At 38.2% G+C, this 19,407-nt stretch overlaps 2 protein-coding genes across 3 annotated transcripts; one reads left to right on the top strand and one right to left on the bottom strand.

The window, feature by feature from the left end:
- Window positions 1-1,824: 1,824 nt before the first annotated feature.
- LOC124267546 (golgin subfamily A member 7-like) lies at window positions 1,825-9,077 on the bottom strand. Of its 2 annotated transcripts, none has more exons than XM_046702472.1 (5): window positions 8,993-9,077; window positions 7,082-7,210; window positions 6,268-6,420; window positions 4,413-4,514; window positions 1,825-3,716 (listed from the first exon to the last, which is right to left on the bottom strand). In XM_046702472.1, exons 1-5 carry the CDS (start codon window positions 9,005-9,007, stop codon window positions 3,678-3,680), a joined length of 438 nt encoding a protein of 145 aa, XP_046558428.1. In that variant the 5' UTR covers window positions 9,008-9,077; the 3' UTR covers window positions 1,825-3,677. The 2 variants fall into 2 exon arrangements, with proteins under 2 accessions (XP_046558428.1, XP_046558427.1); XM_046702471.1 differs by having other exon boundaries at window positions 8,975-9,016.
- A 22-nt stretch (window positions 9,078-9,099) lies between these two features.
- On the top strand, window positions 9,100-18,799 carry LOC124267545 (succinate--CoA ligase [ADP/GDP-forming] subunit alpha, mitochondrial-like). The gene is made up of 9 exons (XM_046702470.1): window positions 9,100-9,209; window positions 11,970-12,076; window positions 13,475-13,591; window positions 14,203-14,415; window positions 14,798-14,855; window positions 16,032-16,193; window positions 16,746-16,819; window positions 17,121-17,309; window positions 18,106-18,799. The coding sequence occupies exons 1-9, from the start codon at window positions 9,173-9,175 to the stop codon at window positions 18,127-18,129; spliced, it is 981 nt and encodes a 326-aa protein (XP_046558426.1). The 5' UTR covers window positions 9,100-9,172; the 3' UTR covers window positions 18,130-18,799.
- The last annotated feature ends 608 nt before the right edge of the window (window positions 18,800-19,407 follow it).

Raw genomic sequence — 19,407 nt, 5'->3', positions numbered from 1 at the left:
TATTTGATAAACAACATACCTTGTACTGTGAACTGATGGATTGGACATCAGTATCCATATATTAGAAATGAATTAATGTGAATGTTCACTGACTACCATCCCATTTAATAATTTCAACAGTATATGTACCGGGGTAGATATTTTACTCATTTCATTGTGTCTATAGTTGACTCAGCATATGATACAATGACATAACTGGTTTAAAATACAGTTGGCACGGAGATTACCTCCCTTTCATTGTTATCCTAATACATCTTCCTGGAACAACAGTGTGGGGTCAGCATGACTAGAAGCTTGGCTAGATGTGGTAGTTCCGCTCAGTTTTCTCAAGTGCAGGTTTACTTCAATTTAACCTTAATGAAAACTCTGCAACTGACTATCAGTCTTAAACCAAACAGTATCTCAAAGTACAATCCCTTTTCAGAAATAAGCATAAAAGTGAAAAAGAAGAAGAAAAACTTTCTATCTCAAAGGAGGTTTCTTGTGATAATACAAAAATTCAGTGAAATGAGAGAGTGGGTGAGGAGTGAGTATGGTTTTATGTCGCTTTTAGCAATATTCCAACAATATCACGGCAGGGGATACCAGAAATGGGCTTCACACATTGTATCCATGTGGGAATCGAACCCGGGTCTTTGGCGTGACGAAAAAGAACGCTTTAACCACGAGGCTACCCCACCGCCCCTCAGTGAAATGAGTCACTTGAGACTGACTGACTGAGTGAGTTTAGTTTTACGCCGCTTTTTAGCAATATTCCAGCAACATCACGGCGGGGGACACCAGAAATGGGCTTCACACAATGTACCCATGTGGGGATTCAAACCCGGGTCTTCGCCGTGACGAGCCAACGCTTTAACCACTAGGCTACCCCATCGCCCCCACTTGAGACTAAAAATAATGCACTAACATATGTGATCTAAAGCATCATACATACAAGACTGATTCACCTCAGAGATTTCATTGGTAATCATGACATCAACAGATTTGTAATATTGTTGTTGTATGGATACCACTTTATAACAGATTTTAAATATTCATGGACACAGAAGCATTATATATTAGGGATGTCACGATACATAAGTTTCATGAATCGATACGTATCACAATACCCATGTCACGATTCGATATGTATCCCGATACCTATTTTCGCGGCATTAATGCATAAATTTAGTTATATTTTGAACATTAATAATTTATATTTTCTAACTGTCCATGAAAAGATCAATATTTTGTATTCTGAGAGATTAAAAATTTCTAATTTCCCATCATTGTTAAAATTTTCATTTATAACTCTCATAACATAAAAAAACATGATACAATTGCAAAATGTAAACGATACATAAACATATTTAAACCGATACTTTCAAAAGTAAATATTGATACAGTTTTGAATGTATCGATCATTGTATCGTCTTAGAAAATATATCAATGTATTGTGGCATCCCTATTATATATATATATGATTTCCCTGAACAAAATAAACAATGAAAAAACATAATTCAATATGAAACAATTAAAGATCAGCCTAGTTCATATTGAGCATTAACTTTATTAATTGTAGTGAGTGAGTGAGTGAGTATGGTTTTACGCTGCTTTTAGCAATATTCCAGCAATATCACAGCGGGGGACACCAGAAATGGGCTTCACACGTTGTACCCATGTGGGGAATCGAACCCGGGTCTTCGGACTGACGAGCGAACGCTTTAACCACTGAGCTACCCCACCGCCCCTATTCATTGTAGGTCTATATACTAAGTTACTCATTTTTAATGGAACACAAACCTATTATCATATCAATTGATGCATTGTTATACTTTTAAGTTGATGTATCAATGGTGACTTTTCCAATCAATGGCACTTCCAGATGACCCATGATTCATGTGTATGTGAAATGTATGGACAGTGAGCAATACAACTGCATCTAAGTAGCAGGTGATGGAGATGGTTGATGATGCAGAGTAACTAGTGAATACAGTCGCAATTATATCTATTGCTCTACGTAAACAAAACTGAATCCAAAGTGACCATGGCAAAAATTTTGCACAAGAAGAAACACGAGACTTGATTCTCAGGCACCTGTGCATAAAAAAACAAAAAAACATCCAGTGTTGTTCAGCTTTGTTATATCTGTGTTTGGTCAGAAACATACCTGTCTATCCAAGCTTACTGCAGTTGATTGTTTGTCTGTTGTCTAAAACCGTACTCAGCAATATATCAGTTCAATGATATCAGTCCATAAGTTATTAAGCCTGGGCCACACATTGGAGTGATTGACATAATGACCATTGTTCTGTGTAGTTGGGATGAACATGTATGAACAAGTCATTTTGGTCGCTCATTCGCCAAACATGGGTCAACAAAGACAAATGACTTTCATACAAGATACTGCAAATCTCCATCATACATGTAAGGGGGAACTAGGCTACAGCACTAACAATCTAAGCTTATTTGAATCAAGTCAACAGGTGCTATTACACAGCCAAGATGCCTTCCCTTGTTTGAGAATGCATTAAAAGAAATATGCATTAACAGTTTAGTTGAAACAGGTTTTCTTAAAAGAAATTGATTTATGGTCCACAGTTAACAGTTTATGACACTACATTTTACAAATGTGGAATAAAATCAAAATGATGAGCAGTCCTTTTTATTTTCCTGCCAAGACCATCCAATGAAACAAATACAGTATCACTGGTATGGCATAAAAGCTGATAAAAGAGAGTATCCTTTAATAACAGTTACCACGGTTTCCTCCCTATTTGTTCCAACCCTACCAAGTATTCTATTTTGTGACCACTAAAAGTAAACATATTTAAAATTAAAAACCCCAACATTTTTCATCACTGACCAAATCATGCCTATGTTTTATATATAGAAAATATATAAACCAAGTCAAAGAACCACACCTTAAGTCCTTACTTGTGATTGTGAAGAAGGCTTTCTTGACTAAACTGATATATCAGGATGGCTGGAAATAAGGTGATGGATTTCTTTTATCATTACCCGAGATTTTTTGCGTAAAATATTTCATCATATTTTTCAACATGTTCTCTGTAGCTCCAATCCTGCATGTATTCAAGAACTGGTTAATTTCATACACTGCTAGACATTCACTATTTCAAATACATACAAATAGTCTTTTTCATATATCTTTTATATTCAATTCAATTCACAAGATATTTCTTCATAATTTGATCCTTGATTAAAATCTATTGCTTAGACTGATCTCCTTGATAGCAGGTCTTTAAGCAGTAATATTTCAACTTAATTACATGTTAAAACGAAATGAGTGAAATGGCAAGTTACCTCCACTCAGTCATAGAAAAGTGTGTCAGTTTATTGAGTTAGACAGCTTTTAAGCAGGTCTTAAATGTTTATCACTATGATGAAACCATAAACACAGGCATGAGGTAACAAATGGTAAGTCATGGTGAAGTTAGGATTCCAACCTAGAGCCAACACATTCGGGCACCTAAGGGACATAACTCTGCCCAAGTTGTGGCACTGTGGGTTACAGTGATCCCCCTTATGACATGCAGGTGGATTTCCAGTGAGTCTGTAGTTGATGTCTGATCCAGGCAGAGAACAGACAGCAGTGTTACAGCAGGACCTGAAGACTGATGAAGGTGATGACGCAGAGGATGAAGTCAAAGATGAACGATATGCCTGCAGCTGTCAGATCATCGGTGGTTGTTTTCACTCAGGACACAGATCTCCAGCTGTGGTTGAGTTAAGGACATTTGTAGCAGATTACACATCAGACACGGGCTATGAAACTGAGAGGAATTCTTTAAAGAAAAACATGACATAAAAAGAGACATGAATCTATATTTGTTCTCTTTAACTTACAGAGAAAGTCTGTTAATGATTAGAAAGTTGATGAGAGAGGCTGGAACCATAGTGAGTGAGTGAGTGAGTGAGAGAGAGTGTGAGTGAGTGAGTGAGTGAGAGAGAGAGAGAGAGAGAGAGAGAGCGAGAGAGAGTGAGAGAGAGAGAGAGTGAGAGAGTGAGTGAGTGAGTGAGAGAGAGAGAGAGAGAGAGAGTGAGAGAGTGAGTGAGTGAGGTGAGTGAGTGAGTGAGTGAGTGAGTGAGTGAGTGAGTGAGTGAGTGGGGATTAACACTATTTTGAACAACATCCCCATTATATCACAGCGAGTCAGCTTGATACAGGTGGAAATCCTCATGTGTCTCATTTCTTTTCCACTTTGGGAAACTCCTGATCATGTGCATGGAAATGACAAGCCCAGAAACATAACTGGGTGAAACGGAATTTGAACACAGATTTCAGGGAGCTCCAGCCAAACTGTGATGTATTAGTGTATTAGACAACTGAGCAACCCGTGTCCCCAGACACTGGGGCATCAGCATGCTACAGCACTACATCAACTTGCTACAGCCATTCACTACAAGGATACAACTCTCAGTCCCCTCTCCACAGGGTCCACCAGCATCAGCCCTCTTGGGACGTACACAGACTCGTTCTGAGTCTCAATATAACGTTTGATTTTCTTCAGACACTGAAACAGAAGAAAAACTGTCATTATCTTTAAGTTAATAGGAATGAGCTGTTGAAATTGGTTATGAATGAACACACGTTACACAGTAAATATAACATGCTTTGTTTGGGATTACACTTTCTTAGTCAAAACCACATACAGTCAAATCCTGATGAGTCAAATGCCGGTGTCTCGAACATTATGCATAACTCGAAGTACCTGTCGGTCCCGACCATTCCCTGTTATAGTTGTCATCATTTGAATACCGGTTACACGAATTCGACTCATAAATACACACGATGACTCGAGAAGAAAATTTGGTCCCATGAGATTCAAACAACAGCAATCTTGTATACATAAGCTGAAGTCAGTCAATGAGAAGTTGATTGGTGTAGCAAACTGATCCAATTAACAAACCAGTGCGGCTCACACCTTCCCACCTTTGACGGGTGAGTTCGAAAGGCAGATAAGTGATTTTACGGAAATCACTGTCTGTGCTAATCAGACTGGAACTGATCAGGTGCCCCTATTAGTGATAGGGAAATCATTAGATAAACAAATGCTTAGGCGGAGGAATTAGGACTGGATCATCTTTTTTTCTACCCTCATAGACATACCTATGCCTCGAATACATCGATAAGTCGAATTTATTACTTGGTCCCCAGAGATTCGACTCATCTGGATTTGACTGTACTAGTACTTTTGGAAATTTGAACCAACACTTTCAGAGTCAGGCATGCAATTGCCAGCACACAAGATCAGCTATCTAACCCACTCAGCCATGTCTTCCACAAAAGTGGAAGCCTGACAACAACTCATACTCCAGATCACATAATCTGGTTATGAAAAATGCTGTGTATTGTAATCATAAAACCAACTGTAATCCCCAGGAGCAGTAACCATCATTATACATGGAGGTATTTGTGAAAAACAATACTAATTAATAAATTCTGTTTTATTCCTAAAAGTTGACAGCTTATTCAACATATATCATAAACATCTGTATTGAGATTGAGAACTCAGCATCCTCAATATCAGAGTTTTCTGTAGCCCTTAATTTCTGAATTACCATAAACAGTACGGAAATTTGAGAATCATTCCATCTGTGGGAATGGCGTACAAGGTAATTTCTTAAGGGAGCTTCTATGAATAAGCTGCTGAAAAATACAACCGTTTGCCAAGTCATAACAACATTCTTTTCTTGGAGTTACTTCCCTTTACCTTCACACAAAGAAGAGCTTCTATTTGTACAATCATTATAACATGATTTGTATTGATAAAATACATGTCAACATGATCAACATTCACCAGTTCTTCTATCATGTCTCTAGCCTACAACTTTAGACGCTTGACAAAATCCTGAGTCTGTAACATTAAAACGGCAGTACAACAAGCTAGGCAAATAGTTGACCATATGACATAACCAAATGTGTAAAAAATGCTGTGAGCCAAATAGGGCTGGTAGACTTAAACTTATCAGGCACAGACTGCTTCTACATTGTGGATGTGAACTCTGCTGTGATTGGTGTTCCAAACTGCTACCAGGACATCATGACACATAATTGCCCTTGGTAAGAGTAACGATTAGGACATGATTCAATCTAAATGTTTTGTTAGCTCAATATATTTTGTTTATTTGGCACCGATACATCAATAGCTGGGTTCAAACTTTATATTCCTGTCATGATATTGATCACATTCAACACAATTCAACATCAAGATAAATAACTGCCAACTATGAAATGAGAGGTTGGGAAAAACAGATGGTAAATACCTTCTCGTAATATGTATCGATACAGAGATATGCAAGATACGCTGTCAGACAGGCAAAGCAGCTTTCACAATAGGTTCTCCCTCCCAGGCTTTCAGCCTCAGCGTACATTGTGTTCAAACTGTTGATGGTCTGCTCAAAGCTGCCACGGTCAACCTGGACAATGAATTTCATAAGACGTAACTTATGGGTCAGTTTCAAAACAGACAATGGTCAGAACAGATAATGTCAGACAAAAGAAGGAAGCAGCAAAACATATATGATATACCTCACTGCAACATCAAATGGTAACATATTTGTTACCATATATTCTGGAATGATTTCTTTCGGTCATTTAACAAGTAAAAGTGTGTTTGCCTGCACGTTGTTTGTATTTCCAGTTTATTGCCGCTCCCAGCTATGTTCTGGCTATATGATGGAAGCCTGTAAATAATCAGGTCTAGACCACATCATCCAGTGAGTGATATCATGAGCATTGATCCATGCAATTGGGTTGAGATGACATGCTTCAACAAGGTCTGTGAGTCTAGTCATGACTTTATACATGTTCACATATTCAATCACTAACTAGTAGTTTGTTTGTTGTTTAATGCTGCACTCAGCAATATTCCAGCTATGTGATGGTGGTCTGTAAATAATTGAATCTGGACTAGACTATCCAGTGATCAACATCATGAGCATCAATCAATGTGTCATCCAATCCCATTAGTCACCTCTAACTACAAGCATAGGTTGCAGAAGACCCAGGTCTTCACAGGTACTAATTTGTGGTACATATTTATCTGCTAAATTGCAGGAATGAATCTTGACAGTTCACCTTTCCCTCCAGTTCCAGAGGAAACTTGTTCTGGAACTTGACCCCAGTGCCATCCAGGTAGTCCCGCTGAACAAACACCTTTGTACAAGATGCTGATGGAATACGTGACAAGTTATCCATCTTGTGACCCTGAAATATGTATCATACAAATCTAAGATTCACTGTAACTGTTGTACCATTACTGATACATGTATATAGAAAAACATCAAACTCAGGGTACATATAATGCTTTAAAATAGAATTGTTTGCTCTGTGTCCAGATCCAAACTGCATCAATTACGTTTCTCATTTCTCAGGAAGCATTATGCATCCACTTGAAACAATATGGAGTAAAATAATTAATAATAAAAACATAATAAGCACAAATAAATGTTTTGTAAGACTTCCATCCATTATTTTACACATGAATGACAGGAAGCACTTTAAAAACTACAAACTGAAAACAGAGCTTATGACGGACACACTATAATCATGATAATCAACATGATGAACTAACCCATAGAATGAACAGTTGTTTCGATCTTGCTGTATGGTTTAGTTCAAATGCTTATAACAAACTAGGGTTATCATAAACTAAAATTAGTGATCCCTCGTGTTAACCATAGTTTACTGGGTTTTTTAACAAACTCTCCATCATGATTTTGTACCCCCATTGTATATACTACTCCATCACAGAAATCCGTGATCACTAAATGTTAACAGATGTTATCATTAACAAGATAAATGTTTTGTAGAACTATATTTGGTTGAGCATTTCCTATATATTACAATATAACGAAAGTCTCTGCATGATTTGGGTGTGATGAAAATTTCAGGGGTACCCCTTGAACCCCCCATTGACTCTGCCAACGCAAAAAAAATATCTTCAGTGTGGTCTTAAGTCATTTTCAGATAATGTCAAACCCCCTGAACCCCTCCCTGGATCCACCAATGACGTGTCTGCTTGGTGTGGGAGGAAACCCAAATATTTATACCACTTGGGTTAAACCCATAAATGAGTACAGTGCTGAGAAACCAGGAAATGTCTGAACCAGGATTCCAACCAGTTTCCATAGGTTTCTGGCAACTGAACAGCAAAGCATGACAAAGAATATCATTAATTATATCGTGATCATTGCCTATTCAGTGACCTTATTAAACTAACAATCCAACAGATTCTCACATAAAATGGTTCCTAGCCTCAGAAACAAGTGGCCTTTGACAGAGATCATCTTTATGGTGAGTTCTAATGAAGAAAAATGTTCCATTTTCTACATAGAATCAGCCAGTAGCACACTTAGCGGGTGCATCTTAACAGACTTCAATTTGTTTTGCCCACAACACTATTTCAAACTGAACTGCCAACAAGTTGGATGTGTCCACCTATCACTGGTGGCTGATATTGACACAGACCACGCACACGGTATAGAACTGTAAAACAAGTTGAAAATAATCGTGTTGATGGATCATTATATCCAATGTGCACACTGCGTGGTGAAGACATGCCCACGCTTTTACCTCACATAATTTTATTATACCTATAAAATCGTCCTGTTGTAATGATCATTCATTCAGACCATTACCGGCATTTTAAGATCCTCTTCATGGAAGATGATACATCTGATAATATTTAGCATTAAGACCATTAATATCAAAATGCTGAATAAAAGATTTGACAAGTTCACATGTTTCGATGAATCATGACATTTTCACCCAAGATGACTGAATGAATTTACATTAGGCTTTTCAATTTTGGCAAATGGTCGATTTGAGTCGCGTTTATTTCGAGATGTGGCCAAAAATCTTATCAAGCTTGTGGTATCTTTTCACTTACATATACGAAAACAATCAGATTCAACTATGTGTGTGAATATGTCAAACAACAATTGTCTAGACAAAAATATTAATCCAAACCTGTCTCGGTTTACTCACTTCGTCGGCGGCCATGTTACTTTTCTCATTGACGAAGTGTTATCGCGGTATTGATTGGTCACATTTGCTGAAAAATATCGTTATCTACAAAGCTATTGGATACGAGTAGTTAAGGCCGTTTGTTACATCTCTCTGGATTGGCTGTGAATAATTTAGTTGACCTTGACCGGAGTTTTCAAGATGGCGTCAGCATGCAAGGTTCTGACAAGGTTGTCCGGTACTGTATCTGTGAAAAATGCAAATATTTACTGAATCCGTATATGGTTCAATAAGAAAAGATTCCGTTAGTCAGTCAAAGAGTGGAGATAATCAACCACAGGCTCAAATTAATCTATGCAGTTGTTTATCCTATGACAGTCAACATAATCTGAACATTGGCGTCAATATTCATTTCGTGTGGCTGGCCGGGCGAAACCCCACATTGTCGCTGTAATTATCTTCCCTTTTCTATCTTAGCCCGTCATGTAGTCTCATGGGCGTGTATGCATGCATAACTTCTTTCAACGCGTTTCATCTTTGCTTTTTATTTACCATCCTATGTATGACTTTCGACCTCCATTCTTGAATATCTTCCACACAAAAAGATGGTAGGGGCTCGACCTCAATTTTATCATTGTTTTTTGGTGTAGGTATAAAATTGTGGAATAAAATAGGATTATTTTTGGGAGGGGTAAGATACTTGGGCTGTATCAAAACATGGTGACCATAGAAACAATATTATAAATGTCATTTTTGCCCATTTATTGCTCAAGACATTTTCTCATCCTATTAAAATGGCATATACAATAAATATGTGCTCCATACAAAAGATGGTGTGATTTGCTATTTATTGTGATATTTGACACACTGATGTTAAACATGCCCATATATCCTCAGGTTTTCAGACACTTAGAAAATCCCTTTTTTCTTGATTATCACATGTAGGATGTGTAAAACTGACTGATTAAAGACAACTTTATGGCATTCATCCCAGTATTTAAAATGTCTGAGGTGCAACTCACCTCGTTCTAGTGAGTGCAAACTCTGCCGTACAAACATGTACAACATCCGAAAACATATCATCTTGTGGCTGATAAACCCCAGTTTGGACGTGATGGAACAACAATCCATGCCCAAATATTTTTACTCTACTCGCCAAATGGCATTTCCATTTAATTTAGAATTAATAAATATATATAGGTAAACTTGCTAAAATATTACTATCCTGTGCTAAGGACAAGTGGCTTAAGTCACAGAGTTTGAATATCCATCATTACAATAATGGGAATTGGAAATCACACAAATGCTGTTCTTTTTTATCATTACATTATCAGCATAGTCTAATTATATCACAACATGCCCATTTTAAGTTTCAATCAATATATAAGATTCATGGCTTTGACATGTTGTCTTGGCTGTTCTGACTTCTGATGACAATATCTGGCTTAGCAGCCACAGTAGTTGTTTTGAACATATAGTTCATACCCTTAACGATTACCATGTGTGGAATGAGTGGTATATCATTGATGCACCACAGTGTTTTATAACTACTGTAGACTATGGTCTTTCTATTTGGTTTAATCATTGATAATGACTGCATTTCTTTCACTGGTGAAATTCATCAGCCTGATTTTTAGAATGGTTACTTTCTTTGTAACACACATTTGGCTGCACTGTATGTCATGAGATGTACTTCAGTTTATTCAGATTTTGATCACCTTTCAATTTATTAGTCACACAATTTCTCAGGACAGACATCAGTTATCAGTTACAATTTTTGGAAGCACCTATATTTTTATACTCTCTGTAATGTTTACTTACTGTGAACACTGCACTTTGGACTTTGTACTTGAACATGGCACACAATGACCTGGGCAAAACACGAGAGGATTGACAATGCTATTTTTAACATATCTTGATGTCCCTTAATCTAAAACATCGAAGAAGAATGAAGATCATTGTTTTTAGATAGAATCCAATGAAATATTGCAGTATGGCAAGTAGTGCATGAGGTAATAAAGGTTGGTGATTTTAGATTTTCTCTTACATTTATTTATCACTAATATCAGTATTATGATAATGGTATGTTTGAAAAACACACAGTGAAATAATAAATGTTAAGTGAAAACTACGCCCTGAGGTAATGAAAGATGGTTGTTATGTTGCTATTCTTTCTTATATTTTTAGTCATTATTATGATCATAGTTGCTTGTGAAAAGTATGCTATGAGATAATACAAGGTAGTGTTTTTGTGCAGTTCTTTTTTATCTTTTTATTATCAGTATTGTAATTATAATAATAATTGCATTTATATAGCGCATCATTCACAAGTAAATGCTCTGTGCTCTTAAGATGGAAATTGACACTTGAAAAGAAATGTTTTGAGGCCAGTCTTAAAAGATGTTAGTGACTCGCTGGTTTTGAGTTCAAGCGGTTGTGCATTCCACTTCATTGCTGCATTGAAAGCGAACAACCTTTTGCCAAAGTTGGTTTTGATGTTTTGCACTGTCACTAGCATTTGGTTTTGTGATCTCAGTGAGCGTGAGGGCTGATACCGGGGCAGTAACTCTGCGAGGTAGTCAGGGGCCATTCCGTTGAGATAATTATGATAATGGCATGCATTTGAAAACCTTGCTCTTCTGGTCACAAAGTTTTATTGTTAATTTAATTCATGTCCATGATGTCTGGATAAGTTTTTGTGAACATCTGAAACATTTGGAATGCTTTGTGGATAAAAAACAAACAAAACAATTTAGAATCTCCCTCTCTCTCTCCCACCCCCTTTTCATTAGAATGTATGACATGCATATGATCATGATAAGGTTGTCGTTGATATAATCCACCTCAATAGTCTCACACATCACAAAATAAAAACACTGATTTAAAATGTGTGCTAAGCAATTAAATTTCCAGTTCAGGCAACAGTTACTTTTCATGCGCTATGACTTCTGTGAATGTTGGTTAAACCATTGTTGTCATGTAAGTGTATGTGTTGCAGGCCTCAGACGACCTGGCCATGTTCGTCACATGTACACAGAAACACGGAAAAACCTGTTGATAGGTTCCCACACAAAGCTTATCTGCCAGGGCTTTACAGGCAAACAGGTAACTTTTTCTCATGGGTCTGTTTAGTTGTATATGTAGCATTATATCTAGCTCGTAGTGGCAGTGAATGAGTTGGGCTTTTCACTGCTCTTAGCAATGTTCTTGCAATATCATTACAGGGAACACCAGAAATGGGCTTCATACATTGTACCCATGTGGGAAATTGGGGTTTCTGCATGATGAGCAAACACTTTGAACACTGGAGTACTCCTACATCCATATATTAGACTTGTCAATGAACATTCACATGTCACTCTGAAGACCTGTGTTCCAGTCCCCATATGGATATAGTGTGTGAAGACCAGTTCAGGTGTTCCCAACACTGGTATTGCTAGAATCAGGGTTTTACATAGCTCTTTGAAACTTGGAGTCCTGGGGACTCAGGGCATATGTATTCTAAGAGTCCATTTCCAAAATTGGGAGTCTATCAATTTGCATGAAATCAATGATCATGGATGCTTCCCATTTGATAATGATTATGTTATAATATGTGTTATTTTCAATGTCATTAGAATAATGATTGTAAACAGAATGTTTATATGTTAATATGGGATATCGTTACAAACTCAGAAAGTTCTTTCCTAGAAAAAAATTATATTGCATCCAAAGGACTCACTGGATTTTAATTTAGGGGTACGTCATCAAATTTCTGCGTCCAATACGCAGGAATCACATGTCCCGTAAAACCCTGTAGAATATTGTTAAATGTGGCATAAAACCATACTCACTCACTACTAGCTCAGGGCACTGTTACAAAATGCTTGACTGTTATCATCATGTAACTGGCATTTTCACAAATGCTATGTAAAACAAACACAACAATATGATGCTCTTTGAATGTTTAATAGTCGCTTGCATCAGTTTGATCTCTGTTATAATGGTCAGATTAGCAGGCATAGATGCCTTTGTAGTGTGAGGCTCATGAACATGGTGAATGCATTGAGCCGAGTTCTGTCACTTGCGTCAGTATCTGCTTCTATTTGGATTCTATGATAGTCTTAAATGTGCATGTGTCAGCATTATACCTTTGTTGGTACTATGGTAGCAGTCAGCATTCTGTATCACTTCATCCACATGATTTGCTGACATAACTGAGTTACTCATCAAAGCTGTGACACACCCAGCTAGCTCACCCATTTGAAAGGTTTCAGTCACTTCTCTGCCAATGGACGATACTTCACTTTGCAGTTTCCAGTATCTGAATCAGCATCTTTATGAAAACATAAGTCAAGGCTAATAACAGCTAAGAAGTATAAGATAAACACTAGTATGTTGTTATCGTCTTGCTCACATCATACCTTGTATTATGTTCAGGTGAAAAAACGTTTTGCAGCATAATTAGCATAGTCTCAAAGATATTTTTGCATGAACTTTGATTGAGAATTTCACCTGTTCTAGGGCACGTTCCACAGCCAACAGGCTATTGAGTATGGCTCACAGATGGTTGGTGGAGTGTCTCCAGCCAAGGCTGGACAGACCCATCTCGGACTCCCAGTCTTTGCCAGTGTCAAGGAGGTAAGTCGGTGCTCAACACCATGTCTCAGTGTATGTATGTGAATGAGTTGATTTTTGAAATATAAGTAAATGGTTCTGTGAACTTCTTTCTTCTGCCAGAACCTTGTAGGGAAGTAACGGACTTCCCTGTCAGTATGGTTAGGGAGTGTTGCCATGGATACTGTACACCAAGGATATTTATATAAGGAATGCATTGATTGTTATGGTAACTGTTTGACATATTGGTGACATATTTTGATATCAATTGTCTATGTCATTAGTTCCATGTTGTACCAGCAGCTTGTTAATGCAAGAACTGTAAAGTTAGGGTCCATTCATAATTTATGGCTTGGGGAGGTGATTATGATTTTAAGGGGTCCTGGGGATGTAGGGGGTCAGCAATTTTGTACATAAAATATTTTAGAATAATGCTTAAAAATTATGGTAGGGTGGAGGTTGTCACTGATTTTGTACAAGATATGGGGTGGGGGGTGGTCATTCTTATTGTACATGCTTCTTCATAAAAATCATCATCAGCCTCCACCCCAAGCCATAAATTATGAATGGTCCCTTATGTTTGTAATGTTTTCAAACAAATGTAATTTTAATACACCACACATCTGGTCTACCAGGCTCAAGAAAAGACGGGTGCAGATGCTACAGTGGTTTTCGTACCCCCACCTTATGCTGCAACAGCCATCATTGAAGCCATCGATGCAGAGATCCCACTATGCGTGTGTATCACCGAGGGCATCCCCCAACAGGACATGGTCCGAGTCAAACACAAGCTGGTCAGACAGAACAAGACCAGGCTCATCGGACCAAACTGTCCTGGGATCATCAAGGTAGAAATGTCTTGTCCACAAGAAAGTGGATCTGTCAGCTGTGTTTCAGTATTTCTCTGTCTAGATGTGTTTTACTTATGCGAAGGAACTAATACCAGGGATTTGATCCCCAGGTCATGTCATGTCAAAAGGCATTTAATGATGGCACTTGTTATTACCCAGCCTGGCACCCAGTTATCTTCCAGAATAAGGGAGTTTATTAGCATTTGCCAAGGTCTAATTTTCACCCTTGCCCGTTTATCCTTTCACCTTGTCTAGCACACTCTGATATGGTTGAAATAGTGTTTTAAGTGGTCACCAAACTCTCTCCCCTCACACTAGTGATTACTTTGTCTGAAATTCTATGTAAGTGACAACTGACTCCTCACTGTCCTGTTTGCAGCCCGGAGAAATTAAGATTGGAATCATGCCGGGACACATACATTTGAAAGGGAGAATAGGTGAGATGCTTTACAGTGTAAAGAAAGAGCTCGAGTTATGTCAAAGATAGAACTTACTGAGATTTTATTGTTTATTTACAGAGTCTTATGACAGGTGTAGTCATGCTTACATTATTATTATTTATTATTGGATATTTATATAGCGCACATATCCACGCACTAGTGCATGCTCAAGGTGCTCATATTTTTTCCCTAGAACATTGGATGTCAATCTCAACGGCATGTCTTATTATTAATCTCAGATCCCTGGGGATCATACAACTTGCGGCTTTCCCATCCTTACGAGGTACACACTAGGTGTTTGTACATATTTCATGTGGCCACCATCTAGTCATATACCAACGAATTCATGGGTTCTTTTAAGAGCACAGGGTTGTGTACTGTACACTAGGGGTTGTGACAACACTGAAAGAGTCTGCACATAAAGTTGACTCCAAGGTTTTTACACCCAGTCACAGGTGGGCTCAATCCCGACACCTCATGTTCGCTGGATCACTAGCCTGGCGCCTTAGCCAGCTCGTCCACCATGCCCCCTGAACATATTTTGGGGGTAAATATTCATCAGTGCAAGATGAAGCCCTCGACTTGCTCAAGTGATGTGATGGAATGTGGTTAAAACATTTCATGTACTGTAGGATGAAATTTGGATCGAACTGCTCAACTGGAAGCACTGTTCAAAACTGTGTCTTCACAGGGGGCAGGAAATTCATGCTACTGACTTCACAACAGTTTGTCATTGTTTCTGTACTTTGTGATAAGTAAGACTGCATACTGTTACCAGTATACCAAAATATGTTTTGCAAATGATGCATTGCATTGTTAGATTTTGTATGGTATAACCTGGAATATACCGGTACACCAAAATTCATTCATAAATTGTTTCCCTTTGAAATGGTTTCTCTTTCATAGTTATCTCCCTTGTTAACAGAATAACTTGAAATGCTGGGACTAGATCCTCAATTTTTTTACATTTCTTACTGATTTATAACTTTTCCAGGGTTTTGGCCTAATTTTCTTACCATTACTTGTGTTAGTCAGTGCAGCACTAATGTATTTATAGTGAACAAGAATTTCTTTGGAGATGGAGTCTTAGTCTTCACTGTCAAAAATATCCTGAGACATTCTGATCCCAAAGTCAGTGTTTATTTAGTATATGTACAAAATCACTTGTTTCAGGAATTGTATCTCGATCTGGCACTTTGACATATGAAGCCGTACACCAGACTACCGAGACAGGTCTTGGGCAGTCCTTGTGTGTTGGAATCGGTGGGGATCCCTTCAATGGCACAAACTTCGTGGACACCCTTGAGTGCTTCTTACAAGACCCCCACACAGAAGGTAGGGATGTTTCTGTTGAGATTGTGATTATTGTATGGACTTTGCCTTTATCCAGAACTCAAGTGCATGCAATATTCTACAACTCGTGCAAATTAGCAAGATATGACACCTCATGCAGTATGTAGAGGCTGTTATTTTGAGCCAAGACATAAATAAACCTGTGGAGCAATTTGTCAGTAAAACTTGTTGCTACAGTAAAACATGCAAAAATGGTGCTTCAGTAAACATTCCACATGACTGATAAGCACGATAAACACACAAAATGACCTGGTTCAATAAAACATCCTCCACTAGATAGTTTCATGTATACTGCTTGTAATTAACAATGAGCAATCAGACAAAGAAATAATAATTGCCGCTGCCACTCACACCAACTTTTCAAACCGCTGCCAATGGTCAAATTGTATTTCATAAACCATACTCACCCTGCTTACTTTTGTGGCAGTGTAAACGAGATGATAAACATGTCTGCATCTGTCTGGTGTCCCCATCGTGATGCTCCAGGAAACTCACAAACCATAGCCACTCAGTGTCGCACTCTTATTATTGTAGGTATTGTCCTGATTGGAGAAATTGGTGGTGGAGCTGAAGAGAAAGCTGCTGAGTTTCTGAAAGAACACAACAGGGTGAGTATGTTAGCAGTATCAGGACATTATCAACATTTTCGAGACACTTCTTGGAATATTTTAGATCCTTTTATTTTCAGTGAATATCTTTTAAGAACATGGCTCCGTAATTTTGCATACCCTTGATTTGTCTTGTCTTAAATGTTGTTCATCAAAAGAATGAACATGATGGTGAGAAAAATGTTGAACATCAACAATATATTCAAGATGTTTTCTTCATGATGTTGCAGATACAATATGTTTGTTAACTTTTAGTTCTTCAGTAGAGGTCTGTTATTCACATTGTACTGCTTGTTTCCAGGGACCAAATGCCAAACCAGTGGTTTCGTTCATCGCAGGTTTGACTGCTCCCCTTGGGCGTCGTATGGGACATGCTGGTGCCATCATTGCTGGTGGTAAGGGGGGTGCCGAGGAGAAGATCGAGTCTCTGAGAGCAGCAGGTGTTGATGTAACCATGTCCCCAGCTCAACTAGGAGTCGCAATGGCCAAGGTATGTAACACTGTGTCTTTCTTAAAGATCCCAGACCATATATTAAATGAAATGTTCACCCTATTAGATTCTCATCCCTCTTAGATTCTGTTCCCTCTATCAGCTGTAGCAGCTTCTTAAGTTCCCTTTTTAGCTCTGGGACCCGTTCCACAAAGTAAGGGGCGGTGGAGTAGCCTGGTGGTCACCCTGAAGGCCAGGGTTCGAATCCCCACATGAGTACAATGTGTGAAGCCCACTTCTGGTGTCCCCCGCCATGATATTGCTAGAATATTGCTAAAAGCGGCGTAAAATCAAACTCACTCACTCTCTCCACAAAGCAAACTCAGCCCTTAGGTTATCATTAGCCTGTGTTGAAGTATGTACATTATGATCACCTTAGGACTAAGATCGATTTGTGGAACTGGAACTTAAGATACAAAGTTTCCTATTTGTTTTAAAAGTTCCTTCATGAAACTTTTTGCTTTGCTTTAAGGCAGGGGTGGAAATAACTTTAAAATTGATAGTGTACTCCGGTACAGTGGCACATGTAATGTCACTTGCCCTGATAATTTTTCCACTATACCGACCGTTTTCTTGCTGATTTTTGAAATAAACAACATAATTAACATTGGAAAGTCAACTGGACACCGGTACACTGAGATATACAAATTTGCTTGCCCGACAGAAAAAAACACTGGACTCGGACATAGGGCAATGGGTTATTTCCACCCCTGTAAGGTTCCTTTCAAGACTGACAAATATCAATTGATTCAGCATAAAACACTCTGAAAATATTGCTTTCAATCTCCCATTTCAGGCTATGCAGAAGGCAGGGAGATAACTGCTGCTGGAATGAATGGCTGTAACTGTGTGCCAGGAGTGCGACCTTTCATTCATGTACAGTGTTACCAGTAGTCAGTCTTGGGTTAAGTTGGTAGTAGGTGCCATACCATTGGGGCAACTTGTTTACTCACTGCCTGGATGATGCAACCCGTAACCAGAGTGCTAAACATCAGTGACAGTAGGAGGGTCAACTGCATGCTGTATTCGTTATCCTTTGTTTCATCAGACATAAGCATGTCAAAATGGAAATAGGTCTCACAGCTCTTCAAAATTGGTTGAATAGGACACAAAATGAAATGGTTGAATGACTGGTTTGATTTTGACTTGTTTGCAAGGGTAAGTAGTGGTGTGGGCATTGCATTAGAAATATAACTTTATTGGAATCTGTGATATTATGTTTGCATCTGTTTATGACAGTAGATTTGCATTCTCTATATGTGTAAACAGATATTTACTGATTGTAGGTTCCCCTATCATGACCCTCAGTTTTGCAATATGCGATAGTGCAGCACCCAGTTGTGTCCAATGAATGGCATTATCCTTCACAGAATTACTCCAACAATCACAGAGAATGTTAATGTAATAAAGTTATATTGTTCATAATTTTATGTTGATTGAGAATTGATATTTCCTGTACCAAAGGTCAAATAAACCTAAGTTTGACCCTTTTGTTTGTTTGTTTTTGTTTTTGAAAATGTGGACTCAATTAAAGATGTTGAAACACTTTAACACTCTGGACATACAGAAATTGCTTTCATTTTACGTCACTAGAGGCATTCTCTGTGTCTGATGCTGGGAGTGCTTGGATGCAAAGCCTTTCCATCTCACAGAATTGGGAGTACATGAACACTGTATTTCTCCATCTCACTGTCTGAAGTTGAAGTTCATGGACATCTGTGTCCAGACCTCTGCTGTTTCATTGTATGAAGTTGGTGTGCATTGAGAAAGTACTCCAATCTCAAGATATCATCCAAAGTGTTGTTGAACATTCAAGAGGAATTTTTTTGCAGCACAGCAAAATTAAAATTGCTCAGAGGCTCAGTCCTTTCTGGTTGAGACAAAACCAGTTGCATGAGCAAGAAGGTGATCTGAAAGGATTTGGTATGGAAAGGTACGCAATATATTGTGTGTATCATTAAGTATGGCTGCATATCTGACAGTGATAACCTTTGGACACCTTAATCAAGTCTAGTGTTACAGTCATAGCCTTCAGAAACATTTGTTTTAACAATAATTCGTAAATCATCAACACAAAGAAGGTGGAACTTGGTACATA

The sequence above is a fragment of the Haliotis rubra genome, unplaced genomic scaffold (genome assembly GCF_003918875.1).
Source record: "Haliotis rubra isolate DU_JTF1 unplaced genomic scaffold, ASM391887v1 Scf132, whole genome shotgun sequence".
Classification (NCBI taxonomy): Eukaryota; Metazoa; Mollusca; class Gastropoda; order Lepetellida; family Haliotidae; genus Haliotis; species Haliotis rubra.
Note: the sequence above shows the minus strand (reverse complement) of the source record. Positions and strands in the feature narration are given on the sequence as shown.